Source organism: Haematobia irritans, chromosome 3 (assembly GCF_050003625.1).
Source record: "Haematobia irritans isolate KBUSLIRL chromosome 3, ASM5000362v1, whole genome shotgun sequence".
NCBI classification, from domain to species: Eukaryota; Metazoa; Arthropoda; class Insecta; order Diptera; family Muscidae; genus Haematobia; species Haematobia irritans.
The window spans coordinates 199,049,704-199,075,890 of record NC_134399.1 but is presented as its reverse complement, the minus strand read 5'-3'; the positions used below and the strand labels follow the sequence as shown (position 1 = coordinate 199,075,890).

The window sequence follows — 26,187 nt, the reverse complement described above, 5'->3', positions numbered from 1 at the left end:
GGACATACATAAACGCAAAACGTAAATAAAAAATCAAGAAATTAACTTCATTGTATTAATTCTAAACATTAAATCAAAAAAACTAAAAAAATGTTCACAAAAGTATTCGTCGCATCAGTAATCACATTGTATGAGACAGTATTTTGGTCAACTTAGTATTTGGTATGGTACCCTATGTTAGCGCAAATAGCTTCCAGCCGCAAATAGCTACCAATTCTCGACACGTTTCTTAAGAGATTTTGCCCCATTCTTTCTATAACACTTTTTTAAGGGTTGTCTTAGATGAAATTTGGTTTTGTCTGATCCACGATTCCAAATAAGACACTAATTTTCAATGGGGTTGGTATCTGGGTTTTGCGGTGGCGTTTTGAGGTATTTGGTGTTGTGAAGGAGCCTCATTTTCATATCCCAGGCCGTGTGTTTGGGGTCGTTGTCTTGTTGTAATATGAAGTCTTTATCTCGGCATCCCATTTTAGCTGCCCTGGAGTGGAGATGTTCTTTCAAAAAGTTTAAATACATTTTGACGTCCATTATCCCATCAATAGGGAGCCACCGTAGTGCAATGGTTAGCATGCCCGCCTTGCACACAGAAGGTCGTGGGTTCGATTCCTGCTTTGACCGAACACCAAAAAGTTTTTCAGCGGTGGATTATCCCACCTCAGTAATACTGGTGACACTTCTGAGTGTTTCAAAGCTTCTCTAAGTGGTTTCACTGCAATGTGGAACGCCATTCGGACTCGGCTATAAAAAGGAGGTCCTTTGTCATTGAGCTTAACATGGGCAACACTCAGTGATAACAGAGAAGTTCACCAATGTGGTATCACAATGGACTGAATAGTCTTACATAGGACTGTCACCCCTGCCAACATTTTTTGAATTTGGGGGCGCTTCAGAGAATCCCCACTACGTCGAAAACAGTCGTATACGATATCCAAAACTCCTCGGAAAAGCGCCGTCACTATTGAGCAGTTGTACCACGCCAAGTTACAACAAAAAAGTATCGCATGAGTGCAATTATTAGGAGCCCTTCTGGATACATTTAGAAGGACGCCAATAAGAGCCCCTTCAAACAATCAAACAAAGTGCATTTTAAGATAGTTGTAAAAGAATCATTGTGGTCAAGTAAAACACGATTGTTTAGATGTTTATTAATTTTATGAAACATTTATAAATTCTCTTGTAAAAGAATCATTGTGTTCAAGTAAAACACGATTGTCTAGATGTTTATTAATTTTATGAAACATTTATAAATGCTCATAAATATAACATTTATACGGCTATCACATCACATTTAACACATTTTTATGCATTAATAAGAGATTGATGTTGAGTTACAAGTTGTAAGTTAAATGTTGTAGCACCTATCAGCCAGTACTTTTATTCCCAATGGAGGCAGCGTGTCTGGAAAAACTATCACTTTATACCATTTGGAAAGTCAAAAATTGTTCACCAATTTACTTTTCACAATTTTAAGCGTAATAACTATGTTTTCAGCACTTTATTTTCGTTTTCAGTGAAATAAATTATAATAAGCCAGTTGCGCTTGGTGTTTCACAAAATATAAAATGGCTCTTGTAACAATAGTGATGGCAAAATACTTTCATGCGAATAGTGATGGCAAAATACTATCACAGTTTGCGATTGTTGCAGTGTCACTTACGAGTCTGTGGTAGCGATGAGGATGAAATGGAACATTGAAATGCTGGCAGGGACCTAATCTAACCTAACCATTCCATCAATAAAAAATAAGTTTCTAACTCCACGTGCTGACATCAACCACAATTCTTCACACTTGCTTTTACATTTTTTTTATTTTCAAGGTTTGCCAGGCTTTTGACTTGAAAAAAATGGAAATTTGGTTGCTTCAAATATCTGCTTTGTATCGCAACGGATAATTGATTGAGACTATCACCAAACCGAACTAAAGACGAAGAAATATTTGTCAATATTGGATATAAATTCACACAAATGATTTATAATTCTTAACGTAAAAAATTCCTCAGTACAACCGATTTCTTCTCTGTATGTATATTTTTGATTGTGGTGAAATTCTGAGTCCAACAAGAATTTACCTACCGGCACGCTTAAAGACATGTGGTCCACAATAGTCCCAATACTGTTGCCAAAACTTTCATCAGATCGAGTTGAAATTCGGCTTGTCAATATCTGTTCTATACACTAATAGAAAAAAAGTACGTTCCAAAATCGTGAGCGGACGGTAACAAAATGAAACGGAAACGTTACGAAAAATCAAAGCGAAATTCTCACAGTTTCGTCCAGGAGCGTTCACGATTTCAAGAACTATTTTCGTTTTTCTTTTGCCATGAAAGGTTTTAAAATGCAATATGCTAAAGCGATTGTTAACGCGTGTGGAACAAACAATCCAAGTTAGAGTCACGATAGCGGATTTCTTTTTTATAAATTCGTAATCATTACACCCAGAAAAAAGTGTCTTCGAAATTAAAGGAAAAAATGTTCATCAATTTAGTTTAGCCATTTTATTTCCATTCAGTTAAATTTTTGTGTCAAATAATAAAATTTACTTGTTCCAGTAAAAAAATCCTAAACTGAAAGCAGTTAGGAATAGTTCGTTAATTAGAATAAGGCATGTAATTTTACTAATACTGTTTTCTTCGCTGGGTATAAGAATTTACTACTAAACAAGAAAATTTTATTCACTGATAACAAAGCACTCGTAAAAATAAACAAAAAGCGAACTAAAACCAAGTTTCTTCAAATTTAGTAAAGTTTCTTATAAAATGATAAATTTATTTATTTATTTTATTTATTTATATTCCTACTATGAAGTATTCAATCCTTTCAAAACTTAAGGAAACACACTTATTAGAATATAGGAAAATTTCCTACATTTCTTTTATCTACCTGTAATCGATACCTGTCATCGATATGTTTGCGCGTGGGTTGTTTTTTTAGTTGGAATCGTGTTGTTATGGTATACGGAGAGATTGTTAAAAAAATAAATATAATATAATAAAAAACAAATAAAATATATAAAATATTTGTTGTTTTAAATTAGTGAGAAAAATTTTCGTTTTTTGAAAATTGGTTTATAAAAAAGGAAAACACCAGCAGAATAACAACCCCTTCATTTGACTTCATTTTGGAATCTTCGATTATCAAGTAATATTCAGTGACGCTAACCTTTTGTGAAAAAAATTGGTTTAAGATTTTTTGTTTATATTTGTAGGTATTGTAAAAGGTGGACGAAATTGCTATCAGCAACTTATTCAAAGTGAAAGGTACTAGAAGAAGAAAAAATGTGTTTTAATATTTCAAGGCCAGTCGACGCTGTTGATTCTAAATAAATATATTTAATATATTAATAAAACATGTCTTTTATTGAAGAAAAAATTGCCTATATAAATAAATAAAATTCTATTTAAAAACGAAGATGAGCAGTTCTAATTTTGAAGTAAAAGGTTTACCACAAATATGTAAGATTTATCCAAATGAATGAAAAATGTTCAATAAAATCATTCCATATATGAATTCAATTCAGTTAAATTTTTTCATTCTGTAGTATATTGGTACATAAATATAGGAAGATGTTAACTAATGTATGTAATGCATTCTACCTAATTTCTACGAAAATCATATCGTTCAAACAAATAAAAATGTCTTTGGCGCTATACGAAGTTCAATTTTCTTCACAATAAGTTCATTTTAACTTAAAGAAGAGGTCACTTTTTTCTGGGTGTAGGTTTTCAGATCATGAATGCTGGTTATTGATTTGACAACGAATGGTGTCTTTTTATCGTTGTCAGATCGACTACGTTTGACACCGCATGTGTGTTAAGTGTATGGGGTCTATTTCGGAACAATTAAGCGCACCCAATAAGTAAGGACCTTTCAAATGTAAGATTTTATACAAATATTGTTTTTAGATTAGGGTTGTCACTCGGGAAAATTCCCATCCCGGAATCCCGGGATTTTCGGGACGGGATTAATCCCGAATTCCGGGATTTGTTATTTTGAACACAAAGGGTTTTTAGCATTAAGGTAAGTACTATGTTCGCTTTTCGCGTTGAAATTTTCGTGGTTACTTTATTAAAACAGTTCAATATAAAGCAGACAAATTAACTCAATTGATGCGTAGTTTCTTGTTCCACTAGTTTTCGGCAAGACTTTACAGGAATAAGTTTGTTTTCATTTATAATTTTGGTTATTTAAGGAAAAGTAATCGCGAAAATAAAGTGGTTTTCAACTCGAAAACCGAACATAGTACCTACCCTTATTTATTAATAAATTGGAGTATTCATTCAGTGCAAACGGCCCTTAGATTTCATACCCGACAAATTGAGTTTATAAAAATTTGTAAACATTTATGGTACACCTCGTGTAAGTATTTATTATATATGAGGTAAACTATAAAAAGCACAATTTCATCAAAAATCGAAGTAAACGATAAGGCCTTCGAGCAATGATAAAAGGTCCGTCGACAATATGACAAGGTCGCGTTTATCTGATAAAAATTTTAATGCCTTGATATTTTTAAGAAGTTACTTAAAACCATGAAGTACAAAAGGATTAACACAAGTGTACGATAATATACATATATATATATAATCAAAATCCTTAAAATGTTTTGCTGAATAAGATAGCAATATGAAATTGCTTTTTTGTTATAATTTTTTGGTTTTCTTTTCATGTTGAGTTGTACTAGGTGTTCGTTAAGTATTATACACCCAAAGAAATTTGTTATTAGGAACAGCAGAAAAGTATGTTAAAACAGTAGAAAGTCTGCTGAAAAAGGGACAGCAGTCACTGTTTGCTGAAATAGCAAACATTTCCTGCTATTTTTGAAGCTCGATTAAACTAAAACATGTTTTATTTTGGCTAAAACAAATAAAAATGTCAACTTAGGAGCTATCCTAACATAATTAAAACAATATTTTATGAATATCTAAAATATTTGACAAAAAATCTGAATATTTATCGAATTGAGGCATAACAGCAAAAAAAATGTTTGCTGATCGTATTTGGAGCTTGTAAGTATATTACAGTGCAAAAATATACCAAAAACTACTTTTGGTTCTTAAATATGCTTTGGGGAAAAATTTATAACCTAAAAATTTTATAAATTGTTGTTCATTTGGCCCTAAAGTACAAAAATATAACAGCAGACATCGACTGCTGTTTTTAGCAGACTTTTTTCTATGAGTGTAGCAATTTGGAATTTCTTTTTCATTTACTCTTATGTTTTTTTAATGTTTAATGTACAACAATTGTTTGGCGCTGTAGTTTGTTATCTAAGTGATACTATTTAAAAATTTCCGTAAAAAATTCCGGAAAACCCAGAGGTCCCGGGATTCTATATTTAAAATCACGAATCCCGGGATTTATAAAAATCAATCCAGAATGGCAGCCCTATTTTAGATGTTATTTATTTATTACAAGATTTACAATCATAATAAATTATGAAAATAAATATAAAAAAACAATTACGTGCTAACAACAAAGGTTTTTGACCTAATTTTAGATGTTTTATTTCTGGATTTGTTTAAAAAAGCAAATCCAAGCAATACTATTTATAGACCTTATTTGGATACACACAAGCAGATTTAAAGAAACTTCATTTACAGAAAAGAAACCACTTTAGTTGCTACCTTTCTTACAAACGAGGTACCAAATACAAATACTTTTGGAAATTTTCGTATATATCAAGACTTTTCACAAGATATCGAACTTCAAAAAGTGTAATATTTGGATACACACAAGCAGATTTAAATAAACTTCATTTACAGAAAAGAAACCACTCCCTTTCTTACAAACGAGGTACCAAGGACAAATACTTTTGGAAATTTTCGTATATATCAAAACTTTCCACAAGATATTTAACTTAAAAATGTGTCACATTACGAAATCGACTGTGATTTAAAACAAAACAAGTTCTTGTTTAACGCCGAAATCGCAGCACTTTGTCAACAGTGCTAAAAATGCCCACATTTTGCCTTTATGCGTGACACTATTTTCACAACAGAATTCGAAACCTTTTCTCATTTTTGCCTGTTATTTTATAAAAGAACCTAAAAACTACATTTTCCGGGCAAAAAAAGTGCGCACTTTTTACAAGAAAAGAAAACACCATAAAAATTCAGCTAATCTACACACAAAAATTTTTTTTTTGATTTCAATCACGAAAATCGCGGATTCAATCATTTTTTTAATTGAAATGTCTTCAATCATGAAAATGATAGTATCAATCACCCATTTTGATTGAAAACCAAAACGATTTTTAATTAAAAATTTAATTGACTTTTGTCACGGAATCAATTAATTGTGTGATTGAATCAATTAAAAACGTGATTGATTTTTAACATAAAATTCAATCACAGTTTTTATTGAATCAATTAAAATTTTAATTAATTTCGCGACAAAAATCAATCAACTATTTGATTCATTCAATTAAATAATTAATTGAAATTGGCTATAAATTTCGATCAAAAAATTTATATCTTGCGACCACAAAATCGTATTTAGTTTTTTTTTCTTTTGAAATAAAAGAAAATATGTGTTTCTTATAAAAAATATTTAATATTTTATTATTTTTTTAATTATGCAATAGACAAATAAATTTGGTTCTTGTCATTTGTGTTTTGTTCTAACATAACTTACAAATATAACTACTATCAATAACAACTATAGGGTGACAAAATAAATTATATAAATCATTATCTTCCTTATAATAATAACCATGTTAACATGTTCCTTCTAATATGTAGATGCGACTAGATTTCCAATAAATCAGCAGCCTGTAAGCTAAATTAGTTTTTCTGAAAGTAAACAGAATAATTCGAATTTAATTTTGTTCAATTAAAAGTTAATTTTGTTAAACATTACCTGCATAGAATATCAATTTCAATTCTTAGTTCCAGGTTGCAGATTTACAATCTTCTTTTGCAGTTGTAGTCTTTTAGCATAAAAAGGTGTATTAAGGAGCTCGGTAATTTAATTTTAGTAACAATTCCTTTCCAAAATTTCCACACATTAAAATCGTCTATTAAAATTTGAACCAATCAAAGACAAAAATAATGGGAAAGCAATGTAATATTTGGTATTATATTGATGATAATTTGCAAATTCTGGAAATAGAAAAAAATATAAATGGAAAATACATATTTTTATTATTTTCTGATATTTTTCATATTTTTAAATCCAAAAGAAAGAACTTTTTTACCATTACATAATTCAGCTCATTAGTTTATATACCAGATATACTGCTCTCTACTTGGGTTCAAACTGAAAAAGGCAGGTAAAACAAAAATGCAATTTAATGCCAACGCTACTTCGCAACTTCAAGGTGAATCTTCCAACAAACCCATACCGCTCTTGGTTTTAAGAAAACTAGGAGTGAAAAAAATTTATAATTTTAAAAGATCAATACGGTACCCACTTTTTTATTGCAAACATATTATTATATATTTGATAAAATGATGGAGTTGATGGGATTGATTGGTCAATTTCACGAAATAAAATTGGTCACTAAAAGAAATGAATAAAAAATATATTATTTTAGTCCGTTTAATGTAAACAGGCTTCAATGGAAAACGGTATTCACATTTCACAATTTCTTACCTTCAATAAACGTCGATTGTTTTCCATTTTTACAATACCACAAAACACAAACACAGGTAATTTCAAATGCGTTCTGTCATATATTTTTTTTTTCAAACCTTTACCACGTGGCCATTTGTTGTTGCACACTTTATTTATTTCAACCCTTTGCTATGATTTGTTGTTGCGTTCAAAATATTTATGCACACATTTTCAATTTACGCGAAAAACAAAAACCCAACCGTTCATTATGAGTTACTTCAACAGACTGATCTCTCCATCATACCTTGTTGAATAAATACCCATTCTCTTGTTCTCTTTTCGCTCTTTCCATTGCTCAAAATTATTCAATTTCAATCACAAAGGTGATTGGATCAATCACATGTGTAATTGGAAACGGAAAAAATTTCAATCACGTTTGTAATTGAAAATTATTTCCGAATTGATAAACAAATTGATTGAATCAATTAATATTTTAATTGGAAACGTAACAAATATCAATCATTTTTTAATTGGTTTTTATTCTGATTTGATTAAATAATTAATTGCATCAATTAACATATTAATTGAATCCGTTTCCAAATTCAATTAAGTGTTTAATTGAAAAAATTTTGGTGATAATTTTTTGTGTGTACCTTTAGTTTAACTTTTTATACCCTCCATCATAGGATGGGGGGTATATTAACTTTGTCATTCCGTTTGTAACCCATCGAAATATTGCTCTAAGACCCCATAAAGTATATATATATTCTGAGTCGTGGTGAAATTCTGAGTCGATCTAAGCATATCCGTCCGTCCGTCTGTTGAAATCACGCTAACTTCCAAACGAAACAAGCTATCGACTTGAAACTTGGCACAAGTAGATGTTATTGATGTACGTCGGATGGTATTGCAAATGGGCCATATCGGTTCCCTTTTTCGTATAGCCCTCATATAAACGGACCCCCAAATTTGGCTTGCGAGGCCTCTAAGAGAAGCAAATTTCATCCGATCCGGCTAAAATTTGGTACATGGTGTTAGTATATGGTCTCTAACAACCATGCACAAATTGGTCCACATCGGTCCATAATTATATATAGCCCCCATATAAACCGATCCCCCGATTTGGCTTGCGAGGCCTCTAAAAGAAGCAAATTTCATCCTATCCGGCTGAAATGTGGTACATGGTGTTAGTATATGGTCTCTAACAACCATGCAAACATTGGTCTACATCGGTCCATAAATATATACATCCCCATATAAACCGATCACCAGATTTGACCTCCGGAGCCTCTTAGAAGACCAAAATTCATCTGATTCAGTTGAAATTTGGTACGTGGTGTTAATATATGGCCTCAAACTCCCATGCAAAAATTTGTCGATATCGGTCCATAATTATATATAGGCCCCACATAAACCGATCCCCAGATTTGACCTCCAGAGCCCCTTGGAAGAGCAAAATTCTTTGCATTCCGTTGAAATTTGGTACGTGATGTTAATATATGGTATCCAACAACCATGCCAAAAGTTGTCCATATCAGTCCATAATCATACATAGCCCCATATAAACCGATCCCGAGATTTGGTTTCGGAGCCTCTTGGAGGAGCAAATTTCATCCGAGTCGTTAACAACCATCCATATCGGTCTATAGTTATATACACACAAAAAATTATCACCAAAATTTTTTCAATTAAACACTTAACTGAATTTGGAAACGGATTCAATTAATATGTTAATTGATTCAATTAATTATTTAATCAAATCCGAATAAAAACCAATTAAAAAAATGATTGATATTTGTTACGTTTCCAATTAAAATATTAATTGATTCAATCAATTTGTTAATCAATTCGGAAATAATTTTGAATTACAAACGTGATTGAAAATTTTCCCGTTTCCAATTACACATGTGATTGATCCAATCACCTTTGTGATTGAAATTGAATAATTTTGAGCAATGGAAAGAGCGAAAAGAGAACAAGAGAATGGGTATTTTTTCAACAATGTATGATGGAGAGATCAGTGTGTGGAAGTAACTCGTAACGAATGGTTGGGTTTTTGTTTTTCGCGTAAATTGAAAAACATGATTGGCGACATTCTGTCTGCTGCATTCAAAATGTGTGCATAAATATTTTGAACGCAACAACAAATCATAGCAAAGGGTTGAAATAAATAAAGTGTGCAACAACAAACGGCCACGTGGTAAAGGTTTGAAAAAAAAATATATGAGAAAATGCATTTGAAATTACCTTTGTTTGTGTTTTGTGGTATTGTAAAAATGGAAAACAATCTACGTTTATTGGTAAGAAGTTGTGAAATGTGAATACCGTTTTCCATTGAAGCCTGTTTATATTAAACGGACTAAAATAATATATTTTTTATTCATTTCTTTTAGTGACCAATTTTATTTCGTGAAATTGACCAATCAATCCCACCAACTCCATCATTTTATCAAATATATAATAATATGTTTGCAATAAAAAAGTGGGTACCGTATTGATCTTTTAAAATTATAAATTTTTTTCACTCCTAGTTTTCTTAAAACCAAGAGCGGTATGGGTTTGTTGGAAGATTCACCTTGAAGTTGCGAAGTAGCGTTGGCATTAAATTGCATTTTTGTTTTACCTGTCTTTTTCAGTTTGAACCCAAGTAGAGAGCAGTATATCTGGTATATAAACTAATGAGCTGAATTATGTAATGGTAAAAAAGTTCTTTCTTTTGGATTTAAAAATATGAAACATATCCGATAATAATAAAAATATGTATTTTCCATTTATATTTTTTCTATTTCCAGAATTTGCAAAGTATCATCAATATAATACCAAATATTACATTGCTTTCCAATTATTTTTGTCTTTGATTGGTTCAAATTTTAATAGACGATTTTAATGTGTGGAAATTTTGGAAAGGAATTGTTACTAAAATTAAATTACCGAGCTCCTTAATACACCTTTTTATGCTAAAAGACTACAACTGCAAAAGAAGATTATAAATCTGCTACCTGGAACTAAGAATTGAACTTGATATTCTATGCAGGTAATGTTTAACAAAATTAACTTTTAATTGAACAAAATTAAATTCGAATTATTCTGTTTACTTTCAGAAAAACTAATTCAGCTTACAGGCTGCTGAATTATTGGAAATCTAGGCGCATCTACATATTAGAAGGAACATGCTAACATGGTTATTATTATAAGGAAGATAATGATTTATATAATTTATTTTTTCACCCTATAGTTGTTATTGATAATAGTTGTATGTGTAAGTTATGTTAGAACAAAACACAAATGACAAGAACCAAATTTATTTGTCTATTGCATAATTCAAATAATAATAAAATATTAAATATGTTTTATAAGAAACACATATTTTCTTTTATTTCAAAAGAAAAAAACTAAATACGATTTTGGGTTCGCAATATATACATTTTTTGATCGAAATTTATAGCCAATTTCAATTAATTATTTGATTGAATGAATCAAATAGTTGATTGATTTTTGTCGCGAAATTAATTAAAATTTTAATTGATTCAATTAAAACTGTGATTGAATTTTATGTTAAAAATCAATCACGTTTTTAATTGATTCAATCACACAATTAATTGATTCCGTGACAAAAGTCAATTAAATTTTTAATTAAAAATCGTGTTGGTTTTCAATCAAAATGGGTGATTGATACTATCATTTTCGTAATTGAAGACATTTCAATTAAAAAAATGATTGAATCCGCGATTTTCGTGATTGAAATCAAAATTTTTTTTTTTGTGTGTATGGACCTCATATAAATCGATCCCCAATCACACAAAAATTGGTCCATATCAAGTTCATAATTTTATATAGCTCCCATATAAGCGATCCCCATATTTCAATTCTGGCTCTCTACGTACCGTGCAAAAAGTCCATATCGATTCGTAATTATTTGTAGACTTAACTATACATAACTTTTTTGTCTAATATATACCACGTATGGACTAACTCACAATTTAGAAAACGATGTTAAGAAGTTTTAAGATACCACAACCCAAGTAATTCGATTGTGGATGACAGTCTTTCGTAGATGTTTCTACGCAATCCATGGTGGAGGGTACATAAGATTCGGCCTGGCCGAACTTACGGCTGTATATACTTGTTTTTATTAACTTTTAATGTTGACCTAATAATGTATGTTAGAACGTAATGCAATAAATCACAGTTTCGCTACCTTGATAAAGGGAAAGATATGAGATCGATTTCTTTAATGCTCTTCTATTCCAATCCCTATCATGGACATAAGGATTTCTCAGTTTGAACATGCAATTGATACAACTTAATGCAAACACAATCCAATGGCAACTCTATAAGATTTCACAGCAAATGCCGCAGACACACATTTAGAACATGCAAAAGTCCATTCCGCTATCCTTTCAACTCCTTTTGTTTGGTGACTCTTATTTGGTGGCAACTTGAGGTCAAACAACAAAAAGTAAAGATTTCCTAAAGAGAACAGAAACACAAAAAAAAACAACTGACACGAAGTCGCGAACATATTCCTCCGATTTGTTCCTATTTAGCTTTTATTGTTGCTCCTATATTTGTAGTTAATGTCGATTCGTTGTTGTTATTTATCTGAGAGCATTGACTCTTTCAACACTTGGCACATTAAACCTCGTATAGACTTGGGATGAACTTCCGCATCAATGTTTTATTTATTTGTCCATTAATGCGGCTTAACACTAATTCATTGCACTTTGACCGCAGATGTCCTGGTCTCATCATTGTGGCTCGCTGAACCACTGAATTACAAAAGCAAAACAATTTCAAGAAAATAATCAATGAATTGTCTGTCACTCTCTGTTCTTCTCTCACACGCATACACACACAGACACGCAAACATGCCTGCAACGTCAACTACCATGGGTGAAATTTATATTTGAACTGTGGCAGACACAAGTGAATGAAAAAGGACACTACATACGCCCTGATTTATTATAGGAGAAGCTTTTGCGGACAACCATCCTTGTTGAGGATACAAAGCTGAGGAGGAGCTACTCTACTACCAGCATCTACAATACAACTGCCACCAACTGAAGATAATAATCTTCTTTAACCCCAACCATTATGGCCGATTATCATGAATATACGGATCAATATAAAGCTCCGGTAATTGCCAAACTACTACATGCCTTGCCTCATTACAACATCACATTCCACAAAATCAACAGTACATTTCGGCCAAATGATGAAATCTATTTAGAGGTAAGTGGGTACAGAATATACACTGAAATAATATATACATATTGTATTTAAGTTTTCCTATAATAAATATATAACATGAAGCAGGTATCATCAAATATTGTATGAGCAAAATATAACGAATGCTCAACTTAATGTTCACGATAAAAGTGTAAAATTTTTTTGTTGAAATCATGTTTGCCAAATAACAGGTTGGCTGATAAGTCCCCAGTCTGACACATAGATGGCGTCGCTAGTATTTAATGCATATTATTTTTATATAGTACCAACCTTCAAATGATTCGTGTCAAAATTTGACGTCTGTAAGTCAATTAGTTTGTGAGATAGAGCTTCTTTTGTGAAGCAACTTTTGTTATTGTGAAAAAATGGAAAAAAAGGAATTTCGTGTTTTGATAAAATACTGTTTTCTGAAGGGGAAAAATACGGTGGAAGCAAAAACTTGGCTTGATAATGAGTTTCCGGACTCTGGCCCAGGGAAATCAACAATAATTAATTGGTATGCAAAATTCAAGCGTGGTGAAATGAGCACGGAGGACGGTGAACGCAGTGGACGCCCGAAAGAGGTGGTTACCGACGAAAACATCAAAAAAAAAATCCACAAAATGATTTTGAATGACCGTAAAATGAAGTTGATCGAGATAGCAGAGGCCTTAAAGATATCATATCATTCATCAATATATGGATATGCGGAAGCTCTGTGCAAAATGGGTGCCGCGCGAGCTCACATTTGACCAAAAACAACAACGTGTTGATGATTCTGAGCGGTGTTTGCAGCTGTTAACTCGTAATACACCCGAGTTTTTCCGTCGATGTGTGACAATGGATGAAACATGGCTCCATCACTACACTCCTGAGTCCAATCGACAGTCGGCTGAGTGGACAGCGACCGGTGAACCGTCTCCGAAGCGTGGAAAGACTCAAAAGTCCGCTGGCAAAGTAATGGCCTCTGTTTTTTTGGGATGCGCATGGAATAATTTTTATCGATTATCTTGAGAAGGGAAAAACCATGAACAGTGACTATTATATGGCGTTATTGGAGCGTTTGAAGGTCGAAATCGCGCCAAACCGCCCCATATGAAGAAGAAAAAAGTGTTGTTCCACCAAGACAACGCCCCGTGCCACAAGTCATTGAGAACGAAGGCAAAAATTCATGAATTGGGCTTCGAAATGCTTCCCCACCCACCGTATTCTCCAGATCTGGTCCCCAGCTACTTTTTTTGTTCTCAGACCTCATAATGATGCTCGCAGGGAAAAAATTTGGCTGCAATGAAGAGGTGATCGCCGATACTGAGGCCTATTTTGAGGCAAAACCGAAGGAGTACTACCAAAATGGTATCAAAAAATTGGGAGGTCGTTATAATCGTTGTATCACTCTTGAAGGGAACTATGTTGAATAATAAAAACGAATTTTGACAAAAAAATGTGTTTTTCTTTGTTAGACCGGGGACTTAGCAGCCAACCTGTTATAACTTTATCCTATCTGACTTTGATAAAAGTCAGATAAGAAATGATGTCAACTCTATCCTAGGTTTTAATTTGGTGACACGCCGCTAGGCGTCATAGTTTTCCGTCGCGAATTTAGGGAATATCCGTAAGCAAGTGTTCGATTATCGCCTATCGCTATGGTTTTGTTTACACACTTCTCATATTCGTTCGTGGCGGAAAAATGCTTCACCTATCGTTATTTAATATGGTTGTGTTTACACCAGAAAATGAAGCCGATCCTTTTTCGTTGGCGGCGCTTGACACTCAGGTTAAGTTAGGTTGTAGAGGTGAAAACAATTCTTAGATCGAATTGATGCCAACTTAGACCACTACACGCTCACAAAAAATCGCTTCTGTAACATATACTCCCAAACATATTTTGCTTCAAGCATATACATTTTTGGGTATTGCCCAAACATTTATATGTTTGATCTCTTCCAATATATAATATGTTTGAAAGCATATTGGTCTAAACAATATATGTTTGGGTAGTCTAAGTTCCAAACATTTTGTATTTTTGCATCCAAATTCAATAATGTTGTCTTCCAAAAAACATTATGTTATTATGTGGCCATATAATATGTTTGGAAGCATTTTGCACCCAAAAATATTATATGCTTAAAAAAATTCTCCAAAACAATATTGTGCTCAAAATTTTATTTATTTATTTATTTATTTACAATCATAATGAATTATGAAAATAAACAGGTAATATAGGTGCGAACAACATAGGTTTTCGACCTGAATGCTCAAAATTTTGTTTCTGCCCAATTGTATATTCCCCGACATCTTTCTCACTTCCACGAGATTTTTTAGTTCTTAGCACCTTTTTCTGTAATACAAACATTGTAGAAGAAATTAATCAATTTTATGATTTTTTTTTTATTTTAGTTTTACCTTTTGCCGGACGGGGACTCGAACAGCGGACCACACAGTTTGTAAGCATCAAAGAAGTAGCTGATCAATTGCCCAAGGAAAAATAAAATGTTAATTTTGTAATAACAAGCAACAACCACCAACTTAATTCAATATCGCTCCCTGTTAAATAACGCTCCAAGCTACTAAACACATATATGTTAATAGGCTATTTCTAAATTAATATATGTTTGCATTCAAGCATATTATATTTACAAACATTTTATGTCCCAAACATAATATGTTCTAACATATTAACATATATGTCCCAAACATGTTATGCTAGTTTATGAACATTATATGCTTGCACTCAAAAATATTGTGTTTAAAAATTTGTGTTCCAAACATATAATGTTTATAGCCAAACATATGAAAAACAGTCTTTTTCAACCGTGTATAAGCCAATTATGATTGCTCAAGGTAATTTTCTCAACTTCTTCCTGAGGTGGTCTTTCTCCAACTCGCTCAAGAGCATCCATTTATTCGCCTTCCTTAAAATTGCTTAAAACATTCAACCACTGTGTCCCTTAAACTACACTCCCGCAGCTTGGCGAGAACCTGAAAGAAAATGAGCCCAGTATATTGTTTCTTCTAGAAGATAATGCTGCACGGATGAAAAAGACTGTTTTTCATATGTTTGGCTATAAACATTACATGTTGGAACACAAATTTTTAAACACGATATTTTTGAGTGCAAGCATATAATGTTCATAAACTAGCATAACATGTTTGAGACATATATGTTAATATGTTAGAACATATTATGTTTGGGACATAAAATGTTTGTAAATATAATATGCTTGGATGCAAACATATATTAATTTAGACATAGCCTATAAACTTATATGTGTTTAGTAGCTTGGAGCGCTATTTAACAGGGAGCGATATTGAATTAAGTTGGTGGTTGTTGCTTGTTATTACAAAATTAACATTTTATTTTTCCTTGGGCAATTGATCAGCTACTTCTTTGATCCTTACAAACTGTGTGGTCCGCTGTTCGAATCCCCGTCCGGCAAAAGGTAAAATTAAAATAAAAAAAAATCATAAAATTGAATAATTTCTTCTACAATGTTTGTATTACAGAAAAAGGTGCTAAGAACTAAAAAATCTCGTGGAAGTGAGAAAGATGTCGGGGAATATACAATTGGGCAGAAACAAAATTTTGAGCATTCAGGTCGAAAACCTATGTTCTTAGCACTATATTACCTGTCTATTTTCATAATTCATTATGATTGTAAATATATAAATAAATAAATAAAATTTTGAGCACAATATTGTTTGGGAGAATCTTTTTTAAGCATATAATATTTTTGGGTGCAAAATGCTTCCAAACATATTATATGGTCACATAATAACATATTGTTTTTTGGAAGACAACATTATTGAATTTGGATTCAAAAATTCAAAATGTTTGGAACTTAGACTACCCGAACATATATTGCTTAGACCAATATGCTTTCAAACATATTATATATTGGTAGAGATCAAACATATAAATGTTTGGGCAATACCCAAAAATGTATATGCTTGAAACAAAATATGTTTGGGAGTATATGTTACAGAAGCGATTTTTTGTGAGGGTGTGGATACTGGCACTAGTACGATTCTTCCGTCCAGACACAGTCTATAAATGTCATCATCTTTGAGGTCTAGGATAGGTTAGGTTAGATGGCATCCCAATGTATCAGGCTCACTTAGACTATTCCGTCCATTGTGATACCGCATTGGCGAACTTCTCGTATCACTTAGTGCTGCCCGATTCCATGTAAGTTCAATGACAAGGGTCCTCCTTTTTATAGCCGAGTTCGAACGGCGTTCCACATTGCAGTGAAACCACTTAGAGAAGCTTTGAAACACTCAGATATGTCACCAGCACTACTGAGGTGGGATAATCCACTGTTGAAAAACTTTTTTGGTGTTCGCTCGAAGTAGGAATCGAACCCACGACCTTGTGTATACATGGCGAGCATGTTAAACATTGCAGCACGCTGAGGCCTAACAGTGTTATATCAAGTTATAATTCCAATTAAACTCAATTCCTATCTGTTCATCGCAATCTGCATTTCGTTATTCCTACGGTTCTTTTGGTTTGCTCATAACGTTCCGAAAAGACCCAACGTCCTCGCCATAGTTCATCACATTTCACATAAATTCTGTAAAGATATGAAAAAGCAAACGTCCGCAAGGACATTATGTTATTCGTTTCACGACCTCCTTCTTCATTTCCCATTATTCCACAGTGTCCAGGTACTCAGCACAGAGTTACATTATGATGCTCAGTGAGAACACTATGCTCTCTATGTAAGCGGCTGCCTACCACAGGTAGACCTTATGTTTGAATCGTCCAAGGCCTTTTTAGCTGGTTTACGTCGACGAAGAGTCGGAATGAGCCAAATAACGCGGTTCGACGGCGTTTGAGTTCTGGTTGACAATTGAAGGTTAAATTTTTCAACAGACCTCTTTGGCAGAGAAAAACGATAATTTTGTTTGTTCACAAACTGCTCAATATCACAGCAGAAAACCAATTTCGGTAACTGGCCACACCCGTAGATACGAAGAAAATACATGCCTATTTTTGTGCATCGGTGAGCTCCTGCACTTTTGGGAACATCAATGGCCCATGATAATTTTTCAGTATGATTTGTTCCGTTCTCGCGGTATGTTCGTGCAAGTTTTCTACCACTAGTGCGTGGATCAACCTGAAGTTTGTTGCAATAGATATCAGTAATATGCACAACGATTCCCTCCCAGAACTTGATCGTGCAGAGGTGGGAGCGGGTTTTTCTCGGCGAGAGAGCACGTGAGATTGCCCTGGAGTTTCTGCACTAAGAACTCTACGTCTATCCGTTAAACAACTCCGTGTAAAATTTATTAAGTCTACAAGCAGAAGATCATCATTATATTTCCTGCCATGTGAGCCGGGTCCTTAGAAGTTCCCTGAAGAACTTTAACAAGTTTGCTTGAAAGAAATTGCAGTTAACGTTCAACCAATCTTCAAAATGTCCGTGACTTTTGCCGAACCGTCTAGAGGAGGAGTGTCTCAGATACAAGAATATCAGCTTGAGATTACTATCATGTGAGACAATATTGATGCACTTATCTCAAAAGGAATTAAATTGCGTATTTGGCCATTTTGACTCCTATGTCTAAAATGTAGGTTCTCTGAACCTATCGTATCAGAAGTCTAGATGTACATTCAGTACAACCTGCGGCGTGCTTCCAATTGTCCCAGAGTTCAGAATTGATGGAGTCGTTTGAACACTGGGAGTTTCTTATGTCTGCCCATTTCCGTCAAAGCCGTCAAATACCTGAATTTTGCTCCTTTCGCTCTTCTGGGACTTCTAATTGGTCTCTGTTTTTCTCATGTAAAGAAAAAGAAAACTGGTAGTTTGAAAACGAGTTATTGCTGCTGATTCCGTTGATCTGTCTCGGAAATTTTGACCCCTACTAAATGTGACTCCCTCTGCCAGCTTAGTCGTTCTCCATGGCTAAACTGTCTGTCATCCGAAGGATTCTCTGTAGGATGTCCCTAAAATTTACATCCTTCTAGAATTGTCATACATGCCAATTCAGAGAAGGTTATATATGTTTTCGCGTTAATACACGCAGAGAAAGAATTTGATCACTCCAACCATGTTTCAAGAGCATAATGTTACTTTTTCCCGGGAAACATGTAACATGTTTGTCGAAGCCATGTTATTTTCTGGGAAATTATGTGTCTGATTTCGGAGAGCATGCTATGTTGGATGAAAAAAGAATATTTTTGCTGCAAAAATGTTACATGGTCACCGTAAAAAAGTAACATGGAACTCTTGAAACATGTTTAAGGTGATCATATTCCTTCTCTGTGTGTAGATAACAGGTTAACCCTCGCATCTTATGGTTAAACAGTCATGATGACAAAGTGTTCTTTAAGATTTTCCCACCTTTGACTTCATCAAGCCCATTTGAGAAATATCAGCCGTACCTAGCCAGAGATATTCCGAATTTAATTGCAATGACTATATGTGTTTTCCTCTATTTTATATATTTTAGAGTTTGGGAATACTTGGATCAGTACCAGCAGCTCTTCTCATTGTTTCACTATTGGGTTTATTACTTTATTTGATGACAAGATGTTGCGATCGAAAACCCAGACCAGCTCACTCTATTACAAGCCTAAAAGTTGCCCTATCCATCGTTACTGTCATGTGTTGTGCTGCCATAGGATTAGGTATGCAAAATATTCATACATATATATTTAACCCTAATACATTATTTTATTGATTTGAAATTCTTTCTTAGGTCTATATGGAAATGATGATTTACACAATGGTCTGCTGGAAGTTTTAACGGCTGGTCGTAAAGTCGATACACTCGTTACCACTGTTCGCAATCAAACTCTAATTTTGGAAAATACACTTAAGAATCGTATAAGACCTCAACTGGTGGAATTGGCAGATATTTTCGATCAACCTGTATCAAATTCTACAGCTCTATCTATACTCTTTGTATCGCTAAATATCGTTCAAGGTAATGTAACCTTAGCTACTAATGCAGCCAGTGATATACGAAGGCCATTGACCAGTGTAACCATGACCAAATTTCTTTCGGTAAGTTGGACATAGTATTCGTTAATATGAGCGACAACTAGATTTCGCATTTGGTTCTGTAGGAGGGCGATAAAATGGAATTAATACGGTGGCCCGGAACTGTGGCTACTTTGGCCTTGCTTCTTGTACTATGCGCAGTATTGCTGGTGGGTGTGGCGCGTCATTCTCGTTGCGCTTTGATTCTGTTTAGCGTTTGTGGTTTGTTAGCTGTCACCGGCTCCTGGCTGATGTCGGGTCTCTACTTATCCTCGTCTGTGGCCGTTGGAGATCTATGTATTAGTCCTGCTGATTTCCTGGTTTCGGTGGCACCTCGAGATCTTCCAACAAATGTTTTACTACACTATACACAATGTGAGCCTGGTCACACTAATCCTTTTACACAACGCCTGCGCGAGTCACAGAATTCTTTAAACAATGCACGCAGTGCCATGGCAACGGTTATGAAAATCTCATTGGTGTTATTCAAATCATCTGGTCTACAGCCAAAATTAGGAGCTGTAAATGCTGATTTGAATAGTAGCGAACGTTTGTTGACTCAGCTCACTGCCCTGGTGGATTGCAAAGCGGTCCACCACAATTTTTTGGCTGCTTCACGAGGCCTATGTGAAGGGGGACTGCTTGGACTTGTACTAATGCTAATCGCCAGTTTTATTGCTGCGATCCTTCTCACAATTATGGTATGGGTTGACTCGCATACCTGGATTTATATAAGGAAACGGAACGATTATGCTCAGGTGGATGAACCATCGTATATTTCACATCCAGCTCCTCAGAACCATCAACAGATGTTGAATGCATCACGTACATTGCCACGGAATCACAATGGGTGAGAACAATAGATGAGAGTGATTTTATTTAAGTTCTGGTTGAATTTTCTTTCAGGCATTTCAGTCCCCCGGTTATTAGTGGCTCGCACACCTTGCAGCATCCCTCGAAGCGTCAACAGCACGAGATGATGGCTCACGTGCACATGCAGCAGAATATGAGGGCTATGGGCACGCATACGCTGGGTCGTTTGCCGTCGCACAATCATAGCCCCACACACATGACTGGTAAGTTGGAATGTCATCAACTGTTGCTAGGCACTATCATTCTGCTCCTATTGCTCTAACTCTGGCGGGATTTACCTCTGACACAGGGGAAATGCCGGATCCCAATCATGGACACTATCTTCCCATAATCAAATTTGTCTCTTGTGAATCGTGTTTTTCATAACACCTTGCTTTTACCATTTTAGGCCCAAATAACGGTAAATATGCAACTTTAAGCAAACAATGCAAAACTTTGGAAGCAAATGATTTTTACTGAAAATCATCATCAGTCTGTAGCGATCCCAACCAGCGAAGTCAACAGGCGACATCCCAGCAGCAGCAACAACAATCCCAGATGGCACCACAACCGATCTATTGTCACCATCCCCATCCGCACCCACATTCACACGAAGCAGCCGCAGCCGTGGCAGCAGCCCAACATCAGCATGCCATATATCACCAGCAACAGTATGGTACATATTCCACAGCTGCTCATGGACAACATCATTTGGTAACGGGACCACCACATGGACAACAAGGTCAAATCTATCAACAGATACCGCAACACATGGGACAAATGGCTCAAAATGGTCACGGTCAATCGAATCCCCATTCTATTTATCAGCCCCTGGTAGCGGTGAGCCAAGGTTCCATTTATGTTTCTAATTTGGCCACAATGCGAAGGCAAAATTCTCAACAAAGTAATGCTGGCCACCCACAAATACCGGGACATCATACCATGGCTCCTCAATCGGGAGGTGGACGAATGCCACCAACATCACATCATCAACAGGTTAGCATTAAGTCACCACAAGATGGTGGTATGAGGGAAACTTCACGATCTGAGGCCATGGATACGGCTATATATGATCGTGAAAAAGGAATTTATAAATGTTCCACTCTGCGGCAGGGTGGAAAATTCGATCCTAAGTATAAGCCTTCAATTTTGAATTGTCCCCTGCCTGAGATACCTAAAGATGCAGAACCACCAAGTGTTGAGTCAATATATGACCAGCAAAGACAAGCTGCCCAACATCAGCAGCAGAACTATTCGAAGTAAGTATTTTTCATTTTGCCGTTTAGTAATCTACTCAACGTCGACTCAGCAGATATGTATGATGTAGTATACAGAAATCCATTATTTTTAAAATGGATGGTGTTATCTATCCCAATGGCTATCCTCTCGATGGCGTAAGAAAGTTGTCATTTCGTTTTAAAATAAACTTTCGTGCCAATTTTGTAATTGGTTGATGCACTTTTGTTTAAGTAGTCACCGGAACAAGTGAGATGTGGTCTATAGTAAAAGCACTCTCGAATCCAGGTACAAGGGATGATGGGATCTCAGTCGTTTTCGGCGACGTGCCCGTAATAAGTCCCAAGAGATGCCCAAGGTTTTTGTAACCAAAAATTATTGAGTAGAGCGAAGGGATAACAATTCATCGTATTCGTCGTCTCCCAAACAGCAAAAGGCCACAATTTGCCTCAGCCAAATTCGCCAATATCATCGACAGCTCAAAATCATCTATCGCGCCATCCAGACTATAAGTTTATCCGGACAGAATGTCTGTGTTTATAAAGAATCTTACAGTGTGACCAAACGCTAGGAATTGTAGGCGATGACTAAATAATCTATAAATGTGTTATCGATCCCATTAACAAGCTCCAGTATCGATTATGTCTTCGAGGATAATTTATAGTGTGACCAATATCTGGGATATGTTTGACACGAACACTGTCGCCCGGATAAGCTTATAGTCTGGACGGCGCATAAGTCGAAGGACGATATGACAAAATCTCATTGGTAATCTTGAAGGGATACTGGTTATTAACCAGACTCAATATATCTTTGAAATCTGGTATAATGTACCCGATGTCTGAAAGAATGATTCCACTACCGCAGCCAGGCAAATACTCAAGCAAGGGTGAATCGTACAAATCGATCTCCCTTATCAGTAGCCAAAATACTTGAGGCACTTCTTCTCCCCAGCCTTGTGAAGAATTTTCCAGAATCGATCAATGTGGATTAAGTAAAGTTGACAGCACAGTAAGAGGTTTGCATGACATTACAGCGTATATAAAGAGAGGGCTCAACCAGATCGAAACGAGTCACAAGATGATTATTTTAGCTCATGATCTACTCCCTACACCCTGTTCGAAAACAAAACGTTGAGTTCTTATTTGTCTGTAGGGGAGCCTGTCGTACGTGGATTTTAAAAATTCAAATTCAAAGACTCGTAGAGTGAAACACAGATTTCACAAGTTGGGCTCTCCGACTCTGTTCAACCTCCACCTATGTTCTATTTCCTTTGTAAAAACGCGGTCGTCAAGTCTCTTGCTAGTAGCACCTGAGGTGCGAACAAGTAACCTTTTTGACTACTTGTAAGACAATTGGTCGGTCCAGTATGTTGGCACCAAGGCAAGCGCAATGGAATTACATACAGACCTGTTACAACGCAGCACAAGATGATTATTCTTGCTCATAATCTACTCCCTACACCCTGTTCGAAAACTCGACAGGTACAAAACGTTGAGTTCTTATTTATCTGTAGGGGAGCCTGTCGTACGTGGATTTTACAAATGCAAATTCAAAGACTCGCAGAGTGAAACACAGAATTCACAAGTTGGGCTCTCCGACACTGTTCAACCTCCACCTATAGCCTATTTCATTTGTAAAAACGCGGTCGTCAAGTCTCTTGCACCTGAGGTGCGAACAAGTAACCTTGTAAGACAATTGGTCGGTCCAGTATGTTGGCACCAAGGCAAGCGCAATGGAATTACATACAGACCTGTTACAACGCAGCTCTTAGAACTGCGACAGGGTGTCTCCGCAATACCTCTGAATCATCTTTATCTGGAGACCAAGATCATCCCTATGTGTAGAAATTATTTCAGTTGTCAGAGCAGTATCCTCTTGTGTATAAACAACCACCATCTATAAATGTAAAGGAATGATCTCTATTTACTAGAGCGCGAGATCCACCAAAAGAGATCCACTAGGTTAGGTTAGTTTGGGTATAGCGGCAGACCGATATTTCAGGCTCACTTAGTCTATTCAGTCCATTGTGATACCACAGTGGTGAACTTCTCTCTTATCACTGAATGCTGCCCGATTTTATGTTAAGCTCAAAGACAAGGGACCTCCTTTTTATAGCCGTGTCCGAACGGCGCTACACATTCCATTGAAACCACTTAGAGAAGCTTTGAAACAGGTCACCAGCATCACCGTTGAGCCACCGTGGTGCAATGGTTAGCATGCCCGCCTTGCATACACAAGGTCGTGGGTTCGATTCCTGCTTCTATCGAACACCAAAAAGTTTTTCAGCGGTGGATTATCCCACCTCAGTAATGCTGGTGAAATTTCCGAGGGTTATAAATCTTCTCTAAGTGGTTTCACTGCAATGTGGAAGCCGTTCGGACTCGGCTATAAAAAAGAGGTCCCTTGTCATTGAGCTTAACATGGAATCGGGCAGCTCTCAGTGATAAGAGAGAAGTTCACCAATGTGGTATCACAATGAACTGAATAGTCTAAGTGAGCCCGGTACATCTGTCTGCCACCTAACCTAACCATTACCGTTGAAAAACTGTTTGGTGTTCGGTCGAAGCAGAGATTGAACCCACGACCCTTTGTATGCAAAACTAGCATTACACCACGGTGGAGCCTCTAAATCAAGTATAATCTAAACAGGATTTCCGAGGATATTGTAGATGATGTTATACTCAGTGGAATAACATAAATACATGTTAGAACTGCGACAAGGTGTATCCCCAGGCTCGTCTTCATATGGAGACCAAGATCCTTCATATGTGTAGAAATTATCACAGTTGCCAGAGCAGTAGTCGTTTCCAAGACTACTGCTCTCCAGGAAGCAACTGCCATCCAGGAATGATACTCATTTTCTAGAGCCAGATATCCAAAACTGAAGAGAGTATCTAGATCAGACAGGAATCCTCGAGGATACCGTAGCTGAAGCGTTCGATCACCGCCGACAGAACCGAAGAAAAGAGACCTCCCACGGTCACATATATTCATGATACCCACTTTTTCTACTGACTATCATCCTACCCTCTTTCAGTAGTTGACCATTTCCACTTATTTATCGTCACCGGGTTTCTATATGATTAGGTCATGACATCTTCTGAGTAAACACTTGACAAATGTCTGCTACCATGTTCCAAGATTTTCATTGTATTTGTGATTTCTATCATTTCTCTGACACACGATGATAATATCCTTTTTCTACTTCCAGAACACTGCAAAGACCACCAATGAAATTACCACCACAAATGAAAGCAATACCTCCACCACGAGTAGGTACACCCAATTCACCACCACCTCCTCCAGAAAGTTCCGACAATGGAGGCGGAGGAGGAAAACCCTATAGTCATCAGAATGGTGGCAATGCTTTGAGCGGAGGCATGGGTGGAGAATCAACAAATTCCATGACCACAACTAATACAAGCACTGCCAACACAAATATCTCGGACACTAGTCGTCAGATGAACAACGATGCATCACTGCCACCACCACCGCCACTGGAGAGCACAGTGGGTTCACCACCTAAAACAAATAGTATAATGCATCACAATAACAATAGTACGAACAAAAATAATATACAACATACGATAAATGATGAAGATGATTTGCCCCCGCCACCACCACCACCCGCCATGAACGATGATTCCAATTATGCAGTGACAGAACTTTAAGAGGAAGTCGACATAGTCACCAAAGACAGTCATGAGAGTCTATCTTTTGGATTATATTTCTATGCAATTACTGAAGGATCATCGGTGGTGGGTGGACAAAAAAATAATGTTGTAGTACTTGTTGCATGATAACACCCCACCCACAAACTCACACATACACACACAAACTAATCTAGGAAAATAAGAAGTTGTGGTAAAATTTCGGTAGTTTATAGATAACAAAAAAGATTTTTGTAGCAATAATTCGACAAGACAAGAACATCAACTACGAGTACATACACATCCACATATGGGCAAATACTCTCGCACACATTCGCACACTCGTTGCCGACACAAGGATACAAGCCATTATCCTACTCGATAAGATTGCTTGTTTGTGGGCTAACTTACACTACACACACATATACTTCCTCGTATATATGTGTTGGATGGACCACGCATGAAGGATGGCCTTTTACCCTATCCATCTTCATAAGTCATTGGCATTGGTATCATCGTGATTTATATTTCGTAGACTAGTTCAAATATATACATTTTTTTTACTTTCTAAAAGTATTTAATTTCCGCTCTCTAAATTTTGAGGAAAACTTCCGTTTCCGCTTCTAAAGGTCATTTGAATAAATAACTTATGAAACATGTAAAATACATAGTATTTTGTTTGTGTTTCCCCC

General features: G+C 35.6%; 1 protein-coding gene and 1 long non-coding RNA gene across 2 annotated transcripts; both read left to right on the top strand.

Annotated features, from left to right (window-relative positions):
- The first annotated feature begins 9,922 nt into the window (after window positions 1-9,922).
- LOC142231705 (uncharacterized) lies at window positions 9,923-10,839 on the top strand. The gene is made up of 3 exons (XR_012720875.1): window positions 9,923-10,255; window positions 10,350-10,591; window positions 10,673-10,839. It is a non-coding gene; the product is annotated as an uncharacterized LOC142231705 (long non-coding RNA).
- A 1,556-nt stretch (window positions 10,840-12,395) lies between these two features.
- Window positions 12,396-26,068, top strand: tty (tweety). The gene is given in 7 exon segments (XM_075302126.1): window positions 12,396-12,789; window positions 19,222-19,399; window positions 19,471-19,778; window positions 19,841-20,604; window positions 20,661-20,830; window positions 21,016-21,865; window positions 25,057-26,068. Coding segments are annotated over 7 exon segments (2,868 nt in total). The 5' UTR covers window positions 12,396-12,651; the 3' UTR covers window positions 25,517-26,068.
- The last annotated feature ends 119 nt before the right edge of the window (window positions 26,069-26,187 follow it).